Genomic DNA, 17881 nt, shown 5'->3' with positions numbered 1-17881 from the left:
CCGCTGAGGCTGCCTCTGGTGACCCTAGGAGGAGCCACGCTGACGGACAGGGACACCCCTAGATGTGGTCCTTCCCGCCCAGTCAGCAAAACTTCCTACTGCTTTGCTGCACCTGGGGTGCTCAGGACTCGCTCCTGACTGTGCTCAGGGACCATCCAGACGGGATGGAGCCAGAGTCAGCTTGTGCCCTCCCCGCTGTGCTATTTCTCAGGCCTGATCAGCAGAGATTTCTGGGACAATTTTATAGAGAAATGAAAGAAAATCAAATGTTTAATTGGTCTAATGCAGCATAGACTACTGCGTTAATAATATCTAATATTTATAATATATATTACATTGTACAAATTATAATACATACATATCATGCATGTGATATATAACACAGTGTATAATATTACATTTATTGAATGCGGATCCCGGGGCCTGGAGAGATGATAGCACAGTGGATAAGCATGTCCCTTGTATGTGGGACACTGGTTTCACCCCAGCACAACATGGGATCCCCAAACCCCACCAGGAGTGATCCCTGAGTACACAGCCAGGAGTCAGCCCTGAGCAGTGCCAGGTGTGGCTCCCAGACCAAACCCAACCCAACCCAAACTAACCCGAATTCTGCCTCATAGCTAAGTCAGAGTTGCTAGTTCTGAGAACAGTCGCCTGCATCTTTGTAAAGCACACAGGGGCCCCTCAAGAGAATGGGGGGCCCTTAGGAGAGAGGGGGGTCCCTCAGGAGAGTGGGGTCCCTCAGGAGAGTGGGGTCCCTCAGGAAAGCTGGGGGCCCCTCAGCAGGGCAGGGGACTGTGAGCCGAGTGGTGGGTGCTCTCAGGGCTCCTCTGAAGCTGGGATGGGGCTGTGGTCTCCTTGCCTCGCTCTGTGGGAGGGGGTTCCTGGGTCAGGTGGGGGCTCAGAAGCCCTTTGTCCGGTGGCCTGACTATCGCTCCCCAGAGGGCAGGGCTGCAGGGCTCAGGCGCAGGGGACGGGCACACACTTGGCCTTCCGGGGGCCTCTCTGGCCTCTGCCTCGGGCGTTCTCTGGCCCAGTGCCTGCCGGGAGCTCGCGGTGGCGCTGGGCGACTCCCTTTGTCTCCAGGCAGGGCGACGCCTCCGTGGGCTGCAGACCCAGCCATGCAGAACAGCGTCCCCAACAGAGGAGGCGGGGACAGCTGCTCGGCTCTGACCTCTGGGCCGCAGTGGGTCCCCTCCCCTCCCCCGTGGGCTGCCGTGGGCCACCTCCCCTCCCCGTGGGCTGCTGTGGACCGCCTCTCTGCCCACATGCTGGTCGGGCCAGGGGAACTTGGACGGCGTTTTCACGGTGCATGCACGGGGGCTTCAGAAGCAGGACGGGGGGGGGGGGGGAGGGGGGTGTTTGCCGCATCCTGAGTGAGTCCTGAGTACTGAGCCAGAAGTCAGCTCTGCGCCCCAAGCCCTCGCCCTCCTCCGCCCCGTCTTGGTCTTGGGACCCCCCCACCCCCCTCAGCGGTGCAGGAATGGGCCAGGCTGGGCTGCAGGCGACCGCCCCAGCCCCCTTGGACGCTCTCCGGTCTGTGCTGGAAGGGGAGGACGTTTCCCGGCAAACTCCCTCATCCCACCTCCGTGACGCAGACCCGGCCATGCCACGCGTGATGCCAAGGCTGGGACCCGAGATACGGCAAGCGTGCCACGCTGAGCTCTGGGCTCCGGTTTACTCTGGACTCGGTGTTTGGGGGCCGTGTCCAAGGGTGCAGGGGGCCTCGTGCTTCTGGAGGGTGACCGCTGGGGCCTGCCGTCCTTTCCCGCTCTCAGGCCCCGCTCGTGTCCAGCACAGCTGCAGCCACTGACCCAAGGGGCCTGAGAGGCCGGGATGGGGGAGGGCCCCACACAGAGTCAGTCGGGAAACCCCAGCCCATACGTTCACATTCGGAGCTGATCGGAACCGCGGGGCCTGACCAGAACCTCAGGGCCTGACCGGAACAGCTCAGGGCTTCCCTCCCAACTCTGCTCGGGGAACCCTGCGTGGCCGGGCCCCCGGGGACCCTGTGTCTAACCCGAGGCCTGCTGGACCCTGCCTCCAGTCCAACAAGGCCTAATAAAAAAGTCCTTAAACTTGAATTTTCAATCTTCATGAAAGAATCAGATCACCATGAATCACAGTTAAGGTCCTTCATGGCTGAGGTCAGGCCCAGACCCCTCGTCCCGGCTTCCCTCCTGCCCCCCCTGCCTGTGGCCACTCTCTTTGCTTCTCTCTCCCTCTGACCGTTCCCTTGAGTGCAGCGGTGGCCGACTTCGCTGCTGCTGTGTGGGTGGCATGGACGCCAGTCCCCTCTGGTCAGCACCGGTCCTCCAGGATGACCTCTGGCCCGGCCGTTCTCAGAGTGGGCCGGTGGCCCGCGTCTTGGAGGACCCATTCTCTTGCTCTTCTCTCTGTGGCCTTTGGGCGCTATTTGTCCTCCTGCGTCCGCTGCCCCCTCCGTCTGGCTGGCTTCACCCCGCACGAGACTTTCCAGGTCTGGAGCGAATCGCGGGTTTCTCTTGGCGAGTGCGTTCACAGTGCACGCGCTGCGGTCTCTCTGTCCACTCACCCGTCCACGGGCACTTGGGTTTCTAGATTTTGCTGTTATCAGTCGTGCTGCAATGAACACAGGAGTAAGGCTGATTTTTATTTTTTTGTTTAAATTTTTTTTGTGGGGGTTACACCCAGGAGTGCTCAGGGCTCGTTCCTGGCTCAGGCATGGGGTCATCCCTGGCGGGGCTCAGGGGAACCTTTTGGGCTGCTGGGATGGAGACAGGGTCAGCCGTGTGCAAGGCTGGGCCTTGACTCACAGCTTGTCTCGCAGCCGTGAAGGGCTTTCCCAGTGCCGTGGGAGTCACGGAAGGCCTTTGTCCCTCGGGCCGGAGCCTGGCTTTTCGGGGTGATGCCAGCTGGTCCTGCCAGCGCGTGCCCCCCTGGTACCCTTCGCCAGCTCCACATTGATGCTGCCTGCAGCTGGGTGCTTGATGCCCGAGGTTTGGGCTCCCTGAAGACCCAGCGCGTCCTGTGTGAGCTGGCTCCGTGACTTTCCTCTGGTGCTTGCCGGGAGGAGCTTCACGGAATCAGCCCCGGGCCGGTGTCTCCTTGCAAAGGCAGCGTCAGGCTGGGGTGGGCCCCCGCTCTTGGCTCCCGCCCTGGAAGGACACCAGGGACCTTCACCAAGGGGATGCTGTTGGGTTCAGCCCCGGCCTGGCTCTAACCCCAGCGCAGGAACCGGGCTGAGCGTTTTTCTCCTGGGAGCCGCGAGAAATGAACCAAATCCCTTTGATTCCTCCATCTGGCTGCGAGGCTCTGGATGGGGTGTTGGCAGGGCGCTGTGTCGGGAAACCTGCGGGCTCAGGGGTCCCTGGCCACCCTCGGCCTCCTGCCTCCCTCCCGCCTCCCGCCAGCGCCCCCCAGTCTGCTGTCTCTGCTCCCAACCTCTGCAGTGGATGGCTTGGGCCACGCTGGGACCTGCTCTGGGGGCTTCCGTATGGGCTCGGCAGCTGGGCAGGGCGCGGGGCCGGCCTGCTGGACACAGCCCACCCTGAGGTGTCCCTCCTGGGCCCGGCCTGCAGGAGCCCCAGAACAGCTACTGGCTGCAGCCTCCCGGGGGCAGGTGGTGGACATCCGGCCCCGTCTCTGGACGGAAGAGTCCAGCGCTGCCCGCCACACTCACTCCTCCCTCTCTCTGCAGGGTGCCATGAGCTCAGGACAGCGGAGCGGGGCGCGGTACCGGAGGCACTTCCTGGTGGACAACTGCGCCTTCCACGGTGAGCCGGGCGCGCGGCCCTGGGGACGGATGGGTCACCCGCTCTGGCAGGCAGAGCCAGTTCATGCGTCATTGGCCATGGAGCCCCTAGACACACCCTGGCCAGCATACACCTGAGTGGGCCTGTCCGATCCTGCCCCACCCCGCCCTGCCCTACCCTGCTCTGTCCTGCCCTGTCCCTGTCCCCTGTGCTGGCCCTGTCCTGACCCTGCCCTGTCCCTGTCCCCGTACTGGCCCTGCCCCGGCCCTGCCCTGGCCCTGCCCCATCCCCTGCAATCTCTTCCTTCTGCAGTTGGTCAGAGCACAGGTAGGCAGGCCACGGTCAGGCCCAGCCTTTCTGGGCCCAGTGGGTGTGTCTGACCTGTGGCCCTGCATGAACGCCCCCTGATGAGGCTTTGAACCCTTTGTGGGTGCAGGGCAGAGGAGGGGAAGGTCTGCCCCCTACACTCTGCAGGGGAGGGTTGGGGAGGGTTTGCCCCCTGCACTGTTCAGGGGAAAGTCAGAGAGGGTCTATCCCCTGTGCTGTGCAGGGTGGGGAGGGTCCTTATCGGGGTGTAGAAACTGAGGCTGCCCCCGACCATGGGCTCCACCGGGCCCCTCATGCTGTCTGCCTCACATGGGCTCTGTGTTTGGGTCACACCGGGCTCGGGGCTCAGGTCTGGCTCTGCTCGGGGCGGTCTCTGGGCCGACCTGTCAAGCCTTAGCTGGTGCTGCCTCTCAGGCCCGGCACCTTCTTCCCAGCGTGTTTGTAGTTACGGAAGAATGACTTTCCTCAGCACCCAAAGCTGGGAGGTGGGTCTGCGGGGTCTGCCTGAATCCCCCTGTTTCTGGCGGCTGCCCTGCGCTTGGTCTCGGAGGGCGGTCCTGTACCTCGGTCCTCTCATGCTTGTGGGGGGTGGTCCAGTTCTCAGTCGGGGCTGGTGCCCAGGGACCCTCCTGGTTTCGTGCTGGCTTACCCGGGCAGTATCACCCCTGCCACCGGCTCTGAGGAGGCCCAGCTGGGCGCACCTGGAGGCCCCGGGTGCCAGGGTGGATGGTCAGGGGGGGGTCTCCAAGGTGCCCGATCCCGTGCGCGGCCCATCATGCAGCGTTTCTGCCACACGGGGGCAGCAGAGCACATCACTTCCAGGGACAGCTGTCCTGGCCGAGACCGGGGCTGGGAGGGGGCGCTGGCGGGCGCGTGAATGTGCCGTGGCTTTCACAGGTGCTGGACGTGCCCCCCTGGGCCTTGCCGAGCTGGGACCCAGTTGGTCAGTGACTGGGGTGGCGGACCCTGACCCTGCTCAGGCACCGCCTGACTCCGGAGCTGTGAGGGGTGGCGGGGCGGCTGCAGTGACGTGCAGGGGTGTGGAGGGGCTTCAGCGTCCTGCTGGGCAGGGCCTCTGGGGCGTCCCAGCTGGCCTGACTCCTGCACCTCCAGGCTGCGGTTCCAAGAGAGGTGCCCGCGGCCTGGACGTCTGTCCTGCCCTCTGGACACGGGTTCGGCATCATCAAGCCCCTGCCACCCCGAGGGCCCAGCGGGGGTTTCCCAGGCTGGGAGCTGATCTGGGTGGGCGTCCTGGCCGAGACATGTTGTCAGGGCCCCGGAGCAGGCCTGCCTGGTGGGCCCCGGCCCCTGTTGGAGTGACAACTGCAGGCCACTCCCGGCCCCATGGGCCTTCTGGGGGCGCAGCGCTGGCCGGGCGGAGGGCTCATCTGGGAAGTGCTCCCGGCCTTTCTCCTTTCCCTGTCCCTCACTCTGTGGCTGTGGGGGCTGGCCGGGCTTGCTGGAGGCCTAACGCTGTGCGCACGGTATTTGTTGGACCATGGCTGGTGGCACACAGGCTGTCCCTGGCCCCGGGTTCAGGGCTGGCTCCTGGTGGTGTTCTGGGGTCCCAGGCTAGCTTCCTGCGTCTGCCAGGCACGTCTCGGCCCTCTGGACGTCTCCAGGAAGGGGCCAGGGCCCTTACCCTGTTACCTGCCCCCCAAGGTACTTTCTATTTTAGCACCGTAGTCCCGTTATTCGTCAATTTGCTCGAGCAGGCACCAGTAACGTCTCCATCGTGAGACTCGTTGTCACTGTTTTTGGCATATCGAATACGCCACGGGCAGCTTTCCAGGCTTTTTCTATTTTTAATTTTTAAAATATTTCCATACAGTGTTGTTTGTGATAATTCCCAAATTATTTTTGTTTCAAAATATGTACTTTTTATTCTTTAAAACGTTTTTGCCTTACAATTCGTAATGGTTTCTCGCGAATGTCATTCCCTCTCCACCCCCTCTGTCACCAGTGTGCCCCCCAGCTGAGGTTCAGTCCCGTTCTGTCCGCTTGGGTCTCAGCTGCTCCTCACTGGAATCTGCAAGCCCCATACAAGCCATACAAGAGGGATTCGGTTTCTTTTTTCTTTCTTTTTTTTCTGCTTTTTGGGTCACACCCAGCGATGCACAGGGGTTCCTCCTGGCTCTCCACTCAGGAATCACTCCTGGCAGTGCTCGGGGGACCATATGGGATGCTGGGAATTGAACCCGGGTCGGCCGCGTGCAAGGCAGACGCCCTACCCGCTGTGCTATCGCTCCAGCCCCGGGATTCGGTTTCTTAATTAATGGTTTCATCAGTGAGAAAGATGACTTGGGAGTGTGGGAGAGTGATTAGGACTGACCTGGAAATGCGGCTGGTGCGGTGGGTCAGCAGGAGAGTGGCCGGGTCAGAGGAGAGTGGCCAGGTCAGCGGGAGAGTGGCCAGCTGTCCCTGGGGCCCACGTGGGGGTGGTGACCGGCTGAGATGTCAGTGGCACTTTGCTTCCGGCTCCTTGGTCCCCACCTCTCGCCGCAACGCAGATGTGGCCGCTGCCCTTGTTTGCTCCAGGCCTTGGAGGGAGAGAGGTCGGGGCGGCTCCTCCCGGCCTGTGGGAGGTGATGTCCGACCGGCAGCGTTTCCTTGAGACAAGTTGGTCTAATTCAGAGATAGCCTAGCCCGAGGCGCAGGGCTGTGACCGGGAGGGTTTCCGGGAGGGGGTCAGTCCCGCAGTGGCCAGCCCGCCTGGACTGGGCGTGTCCTGCAGAGGGGACCCCTCTCCCCTGGCCGCAGAGTGGCCCCCAGGCACAGAGGCCGTGAGCTCAGGGTCTTTGGGGGCGGGAGGGTCCAGATCCTGAGCCCCGGGCCATGGTCAGCCTTCCCCAGAGAGAGGCCAGCAGGCATTGACCACAGGTGGCAGGGGTGTGGCTCTGCTGTGTCGGCACCTGTGTGCCCTGGGTCCAGGAGACATGGTCAGTGACTGGGCCAGGCTGTGGGGCTGGGCAGGGGCGTCTGCTTGGCCAGGCTGGACTGGCTGGAGATGCTTGGCACTGTGGGCCCCTGGTGTCGAACCCCAGACCAGCCCACAACCGGCTGAGTATTGCTGGGGAGATGCCCCTTCCCACAAAGCCGCTGGACACTGCCCCTTCTCCACACCTGCCAGGGGCCCGAGAACTGCTGGGTGTGGCCCCCCAAAGCCAAGTGAATTTGTGGGGGCTGGAGGAATGAGCCCCGAGCATCGGGGAGGGGCCAACACCGTCCCCCTTAAACAAATGTTTAAAACAGCCTCCCCGCTGTGCAGCCTCTCCCCAGACCAGCCTCCCCTGTGCTGTGGTTCCCGGCCCCGCAGCCTCGCGCCCCCTCCCCACTCTGGGCCCGGGGACACTAGGGGGCCGATTTCACACTTGGGGGTTTTATAAAAAACTTTTGCAGTGTTGTCTCCCTTCCCAGCACAGTGGCTGGGCAGTGGCTCAGGGCTGCCCGAAGAGCAGCTGGACTCCTGCTGGACATGTGGGCAGCCCCGAGAACTGGAGTCACGAAAGGGTTCACACCCAGCAGTGCTCAGGGCTGACTCTTGGTTCTGTGCTCAGGGTCACTCCTTGCTCTGTGCTCAGGGTCATAACTGGCTCTGTGCTCAGGGTCACTCCTGGCTCTGTGCTCGGGGTTGACTCCTGGCTCTGTGCTCAGGGTCACTCCCGGCTCTGTGCTCAGGGATGACTCCTGGCTTTGTGCTCAGGGTCACTCCTGCTTCTGTGCTCAGGGCTGACTTCCGGCTCTATGCTTGGGACTCACTCCGGGCTTTGTGCTCAGGGCTGACTCCTGGCTCTGTGCGCAGGGCTGACTCCTGGCTCTGTGCTCAGGGCTGACTCCTGGCTCTGTGCTCGGGACCATATGTGGTGCCGGGGATTGAGCCCAGGCTGACAGTGTGCAAGGAAAGTGCCCTCCCTGCTTTCCTCTCTCTGACCCCAGTTCTTCCTGGCCTGGACCCCTGTCCTTCTACCCCAGAGCCCTCCCTGCCCGCTGACCCCGCATCTGTGCAGAGCCCCTGGGAAGCCTCAGGGCTGGTGGCTGCTGGTCCTGTCCACTGTGAGGGAGTGGTGGGGCCGTGCCATCGCCTCTTCCCTTCCCAGCTTGGCTCCATCCCTGGGAGCTGAGAACCTTCTGGAACCTGGATGTTCGTGGGCAGCAACCCTGGCCTTCCTGATACTTTCTGTTGCCCAGCCTGGCTGTCTGGGTGCATCCAGCGTCACTGTCCCCAGCACATGCCTGGGGTGTCCCAGATGAAGGACACGTGTGTGATGAGGCCACGGCCGGCCACATCCTCCAGCCTCACAGCCCTGCGGCCGCCCCAGGGCCCGCCCGGCCGTCAATCCCTGGAACCCAGGTCTGGGTGCCTCGTCCCCACTGCTGCCTTGTGCCCAGAGGAGCTTTGGCTAGGGGCAGAAGAATGACCTCTAGCACCCCTGCATGGCCACTCAGTAGGCAGCCTGTGTGGGTCAGCTCAGTGGACCCTGCTCAATGGGCAGCCTGTGTGGTCAGTTTGCCTCTGCTCTGGGCCCTCAGGGGCAGAGCTGGGTCTGGGAGTGTCCCCCTTCACTGCCCGTCTCTCTGAGACAGGTCAGGGGCTGTAAGGCCGCAGACAGACCCCCTGCTCTGCAGTCTGAGTGCCCCCTGGGCAAGGGGCTTCTGCGGTCCCCCAGGGGCGGGCATCGTGCTGGTGTCACTGAGGCTGGGCCCGCCCTGGCACAGTGGGACATGGCAGCCGCAGCCCGGAGGCTCGTCTTCACCCCTGGCCCCTCAGCATCCCCAGCGCCTGGGCCCTGCTCGGGGCAGTTTGCTGAGTGAGGATGGCACATGCGGTGCTGCCTGGCCATGCCTCGGCCTCCCATGGCCTGTCCCCTTCCTGCACCCCCAGAGGCCTCCTGGCAGCATGACCCCAGCCAAGCTTCAGGATGGCTCCGGACTGTCCCTGGGCCTAGCTGAGGCGCTGCTGGGGCTGGGACCTTCCTGGGGTCCCACCCAGCCTATCCCATGCCCAAGCCCACGGCGCCAACCATCACCGTTTACGTGAAAGGGGGAAGGGACCCCTCCGCCTGAGAGGTCGGAGTTTCTGGCATGGCCGGGGGCGGGGGCAGGTGCGTGATGGCCGGGGGGGCTCAGGGGTGGGCACGGCGGGTGGGGGGAGGTGCAGGATGGCTGTGCAGGGGCACGTGCAGGCACGCAGGGCTCTGGGCTCTGGTAAGCTAAAGGGAAAAGGTTATTCTTGGTATTGTTCTCTGAGGCATAGCCGGCAGTGCCGAGCATGTCCCTGTGCTTGGGGTCTCTGTGAGGTGCTCAGGGGTCCCTTTGAGGTGCTCGGGGTCCCTGTGAGGTGCTCGGGGTCCCTGTGAGTTGCTCGGGAGTCCCTGTGAGTTGCTTGGGGGTCCGTGTGTGGTTCTTGGGGCCCCTGAGTTGCTCCGGTGTCTCTGTATGGTACTCGGGGTTCTCTGTGAGGTGCTCAGGGTCCCTGTGAGATACTTGGGGGGTCTCTGTGAGGTGTTCGGGGGTCCCTGCGTGGTGCTCAGGGGCCCTGTGTGGTGCTTGGGGGGTCTCTATGAGGTGCTTGGGGGTCCCTGTGTGGTTCTTGGGGCCCCTGTGAGTTGCTCTGGTGTCTCTGTGTGGTACTCGGGGTTCTCTGTGAGGTGCTCAGGGTCCCTGTGAGGTGCTTGGGATCCCTGTGAGGTGTTTGGGGTCCCTGTGAGGTACTTGGGGGGTCTCTGTGAGGTGTTCGGGGGTCCCTGCGTGGTGCTCAGGGGCCCTGTGTGGTGCTCGGGGGTCTCTGTGTGGTTCTTGGGGTCCCTGTGAGTTGCTCAGGGGTCCCTGTGTGGTTCTCGGGGGTCCCTGTGAGGTGCTTGGGTGTCCCTGTGTGGTACTCGGGGGTCTCTGTGAAGTGCTTAGGGGCCCCGGGTGGTCTGGCCTCTGTGAGGGCTGTGTGCCAAGCAAGTGCGTTCCCTGTGGAGTCAGAGGATCTTCCTGCCCCAAAGGGGTGCCGGGTCCTGAGGAAGCATCCGGGAAGCTTCTGGAAGGGCGACTCCCCCCTCGCCTGAGCAATTGCAGTGGAGCACAGCTGGGGGCTGCAGACCTCGGGCCTCCTGGGGCCGCGGAGGCGGGGGCAAGCCCTGCTGGGCAGGTCACGTGACCCTGCAGGCAGCGGGGCTGGAGCCCTGTTTGGCCTTGCAGAGGCTTCCCCGCCCTCAGAGGACCCCTCTGCCCATTCCCAGCTGGGGGCCTGGCCGGAGGTCGAGTCTGTGTGAAGCAGCCTGGCGGCAGGCTCGAGAGATGTGTGACGTGATGAAGGTGACTGAAGGGCCGTGGATGCATTACGCTGAGATGTGTGCATTGTTTCATACGAGATCTGAGTCTCTGCCTGACCACATGGGCGTCTGTGCCCAGGGACTGCACACGCGGCCTCGCCGAGCTCCTAGCAAGAGGGTCTGCACGCCTGTGTCTGCATGGGACACATGCCTCTTGTGGGCACATGTCTGCACACTGTGTCTGCACGAGACGTGTGCCTCGCGCGTGTGTGAGTCTGCACGCCTGTGTTTGCATGGGACACATGCCTCGTGTGTGCATGTCTGCATGCTGTTTCTGCACGGGACACGTGCCTCGTGTGTGCATGTGTCTGCATGCCTGTGTCTGCACAGGACACATGCCTTGCTTGTGTGTGAGTCTGCACGCCTGTGTCTGCACGGGACACGTCCCTTGTGTGTGTGTGTGTGTGTGTGTCTGTGTGCATGCGTCTCCGCTCGTATCTTGGGTGTGTCTGTGATCGTATTTTTGAGCGTGCATATGCCTGCACGTGTGTGTGTGTGCATGTCTGAGCACATGTACATATGCACGTGTGTCTCTGGCTGTCTCTGCATGTGTCTGACCACATGCATGTCTCTGCATTTTTCTGCATCTGTCTCCATGTCTCTGCATGTGTCTTTGTATGTCTTTGTGCATGCATGTCTTTGCGTGTGCCTTCGTGGGTCTGTGTGTGGCTCTGTGTTTCTGTGTGTGTCTGTGCATATGTCTGCATGTGTCTGTGTGCATGTTGTCTTTGTGTGTCTCTGTGTCTGTGTCTTTGTGTGTGTCTCTGTGTTTTGTCTTTGTGAGTGTCTGCGTGTCTGTGCTTGTGTGTCTGCATGTGTGTTTGTGTGTCTATGTGTGTCTGTGCATGTGTCTCTGTCCATGTCTCTGTGTGCATGTCTGTGTCTGTCTCTGTGCGTGTCTCTGCATGTGTGTCTGTGTGTCTGTGTGTCTGCGCGTATGTCTATATGTCTGCGTGTGTCTTTGTGTGTCTGTGTGTCTGCGTGTGTCTCTGCATATGCGTCTGTGTGTCTGTGTCTGTGTCTGTGTGCCTCTGTGTGTCTGCGTGTGTCTTTGTGTGTCTGTGTGTCTGCGTGTGTCTCTGCATGTGCGTCTGTGTGTCTGTGTCTGTGTCTGTGTGCCTCTGTGTGTCTGCGCGTGTGTCTGTGTGTCTGTGTGTCAGCGCGGCAGCCAGCCTGCGTCACACCGTGGCGGTCTCCCGCGGAGGCGGCTGTGGGTGAGGAGTGCTTTCCAGCGGTGTGGTCCGTGCAGGGCTGCAGGCTGGCCCGGGGCTCCCGCAAGCTGCCTGCCGCGCATCCCGCAGGGCCGTGAGGGGCAGCCTCCCGCTCACTCGCCCGGCTCACGGCTCACTCGGGGCAAAGTTCTGCTCTGGGGCTGGCGGATCTGCCGGGAGGGATCTGATCTGCCGGCCGGTGCCGTGCCGCAGCTGAGGCTGCCTCCCCTCCCCCGAGGCTCCGGCCGAGAATGCGCGCCCTGCTGGATGGCAGAGCTGGAAGTGTATAAGAACTTGAATCCCGAGAAGGGTAAGCGCCGCGTGGAGGCGTGCCGGCCGGTCTGTGCAGGGCGAGGGGGGACGGGGGTCGCGGAGTCCAGGCTGCAGGGTGGCCTGTCACGCCCTGCTGGGCACCCGCTCTCCGCAGGGATGGGACCTCAGGCAGGCGGTGGGGGGCTCGGCAGCTCGGGGGTGGGGTGGGGGGAGGCCTCTGTAGCCCGTGTCGGTATGGCTCGAGCAGGTGTCAGGAGACGGTTTGCCCAACGGGGAGGTCCTGAGCGCTTGGCCCCTGCTCCTGCCGGGCTGCCAGGGGAGACAGCCGGGGGCACCTGCGTCTTGGCTCTCGGAAGGCCCCGGACCTGTCCTGCCCAGCCTACCCCTGCCCAGCCCTGCCCATCTCTACCGTCCCTGCCCATGCCTGCCCGTTTCTGTCTTGCCCACCCCAGCCCGCCCCTGCCCGCCCCTGCCCATGTCTGCCCGTCCAGCCCGTCCCTGTCCATCCCTGCCCGTGTCTGCCTGTTTGTGCCCACCCCTGCCTGCCCCTGCCCGCCCCTGCCTGCCCCTGCCCGCCCCTGCCTGCCCCTGCCTGTCCCTGCCTGTCCCTGCCCATCCTGCCCAGCCCTGCCCAGCCCTGCCCGTGTCCGGTCCGGCACGGAGCTAGCCTGCTTGGGGCCGGCTCTAGCGGACACCGGACCCCTGCCGGGCCGTTCTGCCATCCTGGCCGAGCCTTGGGAGATGCTCGGTCCCTGGTGCCCCCCTTGCCCCGGCCCCCGCCTGTCAGGATGCCCTGAGACCTCTGCCTGGTGCCTGCGCTGCCTCTGCCCTGCCCTGCTCGCCTGGCTGGTGGCCTGAAGGGTCCCCAGGCAGACCCTCACGGTGTCGCCTCCCGCTCCAGAGGCTTGAATCCGTTTTCCTGGTCCCGGAAGGTTCCGTCTCACGATGGCAGTTGGTGGTTCCTGGCCGTCGCCCTGCCCACCCCACCCCTCCTGGCCCCTTCCCTGCCTGAGCCCTGTCCTGCCTCCCTAACGGTTTAGGTTCACTTTGTTGATTTATTCACTATTGAATCGCCGTGAGATACAGTTCCAAAGCTTTTGGGACCGGGTGTCAGTCATCCATGTTCCAACACCCGTCTCTGCGCCCGTGTGGTCTCAGCACCACCGTCCCGAGTCCATCCTGCCACCCACGCCAGCTGCCTCCATGGTAGGCACCTCTCCTTCCTTCTACCTCTCTCTCCGCCTCTCTCTTCCTCCCTCCCTCTCTCTCCCTCTCCCCTCTCCCTCTCTCTCTTTCCTCCCTCTCATCCTCTCCCTCTGTCTCCTTTCCTCTCTCTCTTCCTCTCTCTCCCTCTCCCCTTCCATCTCTCTACCTCCCTCAGTCCCTCCTTTTCTCCCTCTTTCTCCCTCTCTCCCTTTCTCTCTCCCTCTCTCTTTCCCTCTCCCCCTCCCTTTCTCTCTTTCCTCCCCCTCACTCTCCCTCTCTCTCCCTCTCTCCCTTCCTCTCTCTCTCCTTCCATCTCTCTTCCTCCCTCTGTCTCCCCCTCCTTTTCTCCATCTCTCTTCCTCTCCCTCCCCCTCCCTCTCTCCCTCCCTCCCTCCCTCCCACCCTCCCTTCCTCCCTCCCTCTCTATCTCTCTCTCCCTCTCTCTCCCTCTCTCCCTCTCTCCCTCCCTTCCTCCCTTCCTCCCCACCCTCATTAAAGATTGAGGCACAGGTACTAGTACTAGAGGCCGTCCTGTCCTGTGGGGTCCTTGCCCACCTTGCGGGTGTCCCCATCAGAGTGTCCCTGCCACCGGGCCCGTCTCCATCCCAACTGCCCTCCCTCGGCCCTTGAGGCCGCCTTCCAACAGTGGTCGCCCTGACGGTTTATTATTCTGTGTGTGTCCTTCCTGCCAGCGCCTCCGCCGTGGCGGATTTGAAGGAATCCTTCTGTCTGATTCCGGGGCTCTGAGGTGGGGTGAGTGACGCCTGACCCCGCGGGAGGCCCCGGCCAGGCTGCACACGGCATCTCCCGCCAGCTCCTCGGCCCGGGAAGACCCACGCGTGGGCCCGTCCCCGCCGCTGACACCTGCGGCCCTTCATTGGGATTCGCCCGTGAGTCAGTGTCCGTTCTGCTGGACGCTGAGTCAGGAGGTGCCTCAGTGGCTCTCCAGCATTGTGGGCCGCCCCGGGCTCTGGACCAGGACCTGGAAACCCAACAAGTGCCAGGGTGCACAGAGCGAGCGCTGTGGTCTCCTCTGTCCCTGTGTCAGCTGGGAAAGCTCTGGAAGGAGGGGCCAAAGGTGTGGATGGCAGGAGGGGAGGCTGATCTCCTAGCTGCCTGGGTGGGAGAGAACAGGAGAGGGAGGGATGGAGGGATGGAGAGAGAGGAAGAGAAGGAGAGGGAGAGAGGGAGAGAGAGGAAGAGAGGGAGAGAGAGAAAGAGAGAGAGAGAGAGGGAGGGACAAGGAGAGAGAGGAGAGAGAGGGAGAGAGGGAGAGAAGGAAAGAGAGGGACAGAGGTGAGAGAGGGAGCACGGAGGAGAGCAGAGAGGGAGTGAGGGGAGCCGGGGAGGGCGGGGTGGGAATGCCTGCCACCCCGGCACCACGGCTCACTGCCCGTCCCGCACACCCCTTCCTCGGGGTCCTCCTGCACCCTCCCTCCCTCTCTCCCCTCCCTCCCTCCCTCCTTCCCACCCTGTGCCTGCTAGTCTGTGTCCCCTACGGGCCCCTGCCGTGCTGCAGCTTTCCCGGGGTGTGGGACAGACCCGAGGGCGTGTGTGAGGGGGTCAGGGCACAGGGTGGGCACCCGAGGTCCCTTTGTTCTGAGCATTCAGGGTGGACTGGACTCTGCCCACCGTGGGCAGGGTGGGTCAGGTGGGGCCAGCGGAGAGTCTCCACCTTCCTCAGCTGGACAGCTGTGGTGGGCGCTGGGCACGGGGGTCTGCCCCGGAGCACACACACACACACACACACACACACACGCACATGCACACACCTTTGTACATGCGTGAATCCGTGTGTGCCCACATGTGCAGAGTGAGGGCTCACGACCGTGGTGGCAATTGCCTGGGCCCCCGTGGATGTGGCAGTAGTCCCCCCTCCCCCCGCCCTGCGCCCTCTCTCTGTCTTCACTTGGGCTCTTACCCCTGGAGGAATCGCGGCCTGGCAGGAGGCAGTGGACAGCGGCAGGGCAGAGAGCAGGCATGGGCCGGGCATAGGCTGGGCTGGATCTCAGCTCCCACGTGTGTGCTCATCTGCGGCCGGGTCGGGTGAGGGGGCTGCGGGTTCTAACCTCCACAGCCTCAGTTTCCCCAGTAGGGCCTGAGCTGTTCTCTGTCGCCGCCTCTTTTCCCTGCTGCGGGGGCACCATTCCGGGCCGGGCGCCAACAGTGGGAGGAGCCGTCCTGCATTGGGGTGCTCAGGGCGGGCGGGGACCCTCCTTCCCCAGCTGCTACCACCGACCCAGGGGCATCTCCGGGCTGGGCTCTGGGGGCTCCTTCTTGGGGGGAGGGCGCCGAGGAACAGCAATGGGCTGAACACGGATGGAGGTGGAGGTGCCCAAGCTGCCCCCCCCAGGCTGGGCCACAGGTGGGCACCACAGGCCACCCCGCCCTCTTTTTATTTAGAATGAAATGAACAGTTGGTTCCGGCCTGGCGGCCATGCCTGACAGTACTCAGAGCTCACTCCTGGCTGCTCCACCTTCCAAAATGGATGTTTGGGGGAACCAGGGGTTGAGCCCAGGGCCTCAGAAAGCAGCGAGCCCCCAAACCCCCACCATCAATAGGATGGGGCTGGGCTGGGTCTTGGGCACATCCTCGAAGCCCTGGGCAGTAGCCAGCATTCCAGGCCCTGCTGGAGGCCACAGGCAGGCTGCTGACCTTTTCTCGCTGGACCCCTGCGAGGCATTGTGCCGGGGCGGCTGGGCACAGCCAAGGTCTCCCCAGATCCCGTGGGCAGCGCGGCCAGCTGCAGCCCGGGGCCTCGTCCAGCCCTGGCCCCCAGGCAGGACCAGCAGGCAGTGTCTGAGCTGCGTGTGGGACCTGCTGCAGGCGCCAGGCTGGCCTTGGTCTGCGTCAGAATTCGGGGTCTAACAGCCCTTTGGATTCTTGCAGACATGTCCATGGTCAGGGGTCAGGGAATATTCCGGAGCCCTCCGCGGGGCTGTCTGCGGGTCTGTGGGGGGGGGGGGGGTCAGGGAACATTCCAGAGCCCTCCGTGGGCTGTCTTCTGCGGGCTGTGTTCCTCGTGTTCTCTGCTCTAGCTGAGAGGACCGGGGGACCGGCTCAGGGGCTAGACACCAGGTCCCCCAGCCCCCCCAGCCCTGGGTGGGCTCGCCCCAGTGTGGCCGAAGCTCGTGCACCCCAGGACTACTGCTCTTGCCCATAGGCCAGCCCGGGCCCATCCCCTGCTCCCCTGCCCCCGACCAGCAGTGCCACCTGGGCAGCAGGGAAGGGTCTGCAGCAGGAACAGCAGTGGTTCCTGTGTTGCTCAGTAACCCAGACACGCCCCCCGGAGCCACAGTGAGAGTGTCGGTGCTGTCCATGCCCCTCCCTGAGCGGCCTGTCCTCATCCCTTCTGCCCCTCCCCGGGCAGCCTGTCCGTGTCCCTCAGGTGCCTGGGAGACTGAGGCCACCGACACTGATTCGGGCCAGTGCCCTGAGCCTCCGGGGCCTCCCGAGCCGGCCACCTGGGTGCTGAGCTCAGAGGTGCCATGTCCCGGGAGAAGCCACTTGAAGGAGTTGTCGGGGCCTCCGACCTGGAGCATATTCTGGAAAGAGCCGTCAGCCCTGGCCCCACGCCCCCACCGCCCCGTGGCCCTTGATGTGTCTTGGCTCCCCAGGGCTGGGGTCCTGCTGTCGGGGCCAGCGGCTGCGGAAGTGCCGGGCTCCAGGGGAGTTGATGGGGCTGGGGAGATGCCAAGGCCGGGTCGTGGGGACACCGGGATGAGCCCAGGCATGGGGTGTCCTCCCCTGGGGGTCCCAGCTCCTCTTGGCTCTCAGTCCCTTCACGTCGCGTTAGTGGCCTGTGCATGTTCGTGCTTCTCTGTGACTGAAGGAGCAGTGCGGGGATGAACTGGGGCTGGCGGGGGTGGGCATGCATGGGGGACGGGAGCCTCTGGGAGCTGAGGGGAAGGCGGGTCAGCTGTGGTGACCACCGCGGCCAGCTGGTGGGCAGAGGCTGGCCAGAGACTGATCGTAGCGTGGCAGCCCCGAGTTCAGCAGTCTGAGTACTTGAGGACTGTGCGTCCCCAGATCATTCTGTGCTTTGACGATAAAGCTCAAGGAGTAGATAATGGCTGGGAATGTCAGGCTTTGTGTGCTGGAAGTGCCATTTGTAAAGGTGTGATCTGTAATTCAGAAAATGTCTCTGAAAAATGAAGGAAAATCCCTCCTCTCCCGTCCCTCCTTTGTTCTCTGCCGTTCCCAGAGTCCAGCCTGAGATGCGAGTGCAGAGAAGCTGCTGCACTGGGCTAGCGTGTGGGGGAACGGAGCTCAGGGCTGGGATGGGGTTGGGGGACACGGAGCTCAGGGCCAGGATAGGGGGACGGGGGCTCAGGGCTGGTGGGACGTGGGGGCGCCTTCTGGTCTATCAGTGTCGTCGTTTGAGATATCACGCAGCCACAAAGGTGGCCATGAACGCCAGGAAGTTCAAATTTTTTCACGGGGTGATAAAGCTGGAGTTAAACTTTGAACTGAGTGTCAGCTTTGGGGAATTTGGACGCACAGGGAGATGGGGTTGGGGCATGATAGCCCAGCAGGACTCCGTGGAAGCCTGGAGATTTCAGTCACCAAACCTCATCCCGAGGCGCTCAGCAGATTAACTCTGGAGGAGGCTCGCCCCGGTTGAGTCCGGCCGGGAGCATGGTGGTAATTGTGGAGTGTGGGGCATTTGGCAGCCGGGCTGTTTGGGGGAGAGGGTATGCGGGGCCCCCACCCCCTCGGATGTGCCCTACACGACTCAGCCTTCGGCAGGGTCCCGTGGAATCTTTGTAATTTGTTGGTCTCTCTCAACTTTAATTTTTTGTCTCT

At 63.3% G+C, this 17881-nt stretch overlaps 1 protein-coding gene across 1 annotated transcript in view; it reads left to right on the top strand.

Moving 5' to 3' along the window:
• The first annotated feature begins 3681 nt into the window (after nucleotides 1-3681).
• PLCH1 (phospholipase C eta 1) overlaps nucleotides 3682-17881 on the top strand; it is a 44641-nt gene continuing 30441 nt past the window's right edge. The window contains exon 1 of the mRNA XM_056114314.1: nucleotides 3682-3758. Coding sequence (XP_055970289.1) covers nucleotides 3689-3758 — 70 coding nt within the window. The 5' untranslated portion in view covers nucleotides 3682-3688. The remainder of the gene's footprint in view (nucleotides 3759-17881) is intronic.

Source organism: Sorex fumeus, unplaced genomic scaffold, assembly GCF_029834395.1.
Source record: "Sorex fumeus unplaced genomic scaffold, SorFum_2.1 ptg000024l, whole genome shotgun sequence".
Classification (NCBI taxonomy): Eukaryota; Metazoa; Chordata; class Mammalia; order Eulipotyphla; family Soricidae; genus Sorex; species Sorex fumeus.
The sequence above is the reverse complement of the archived record's forward strand: the minus strand, read 5'-3'. Positions and strand labels throughout refer to the sequence as shown.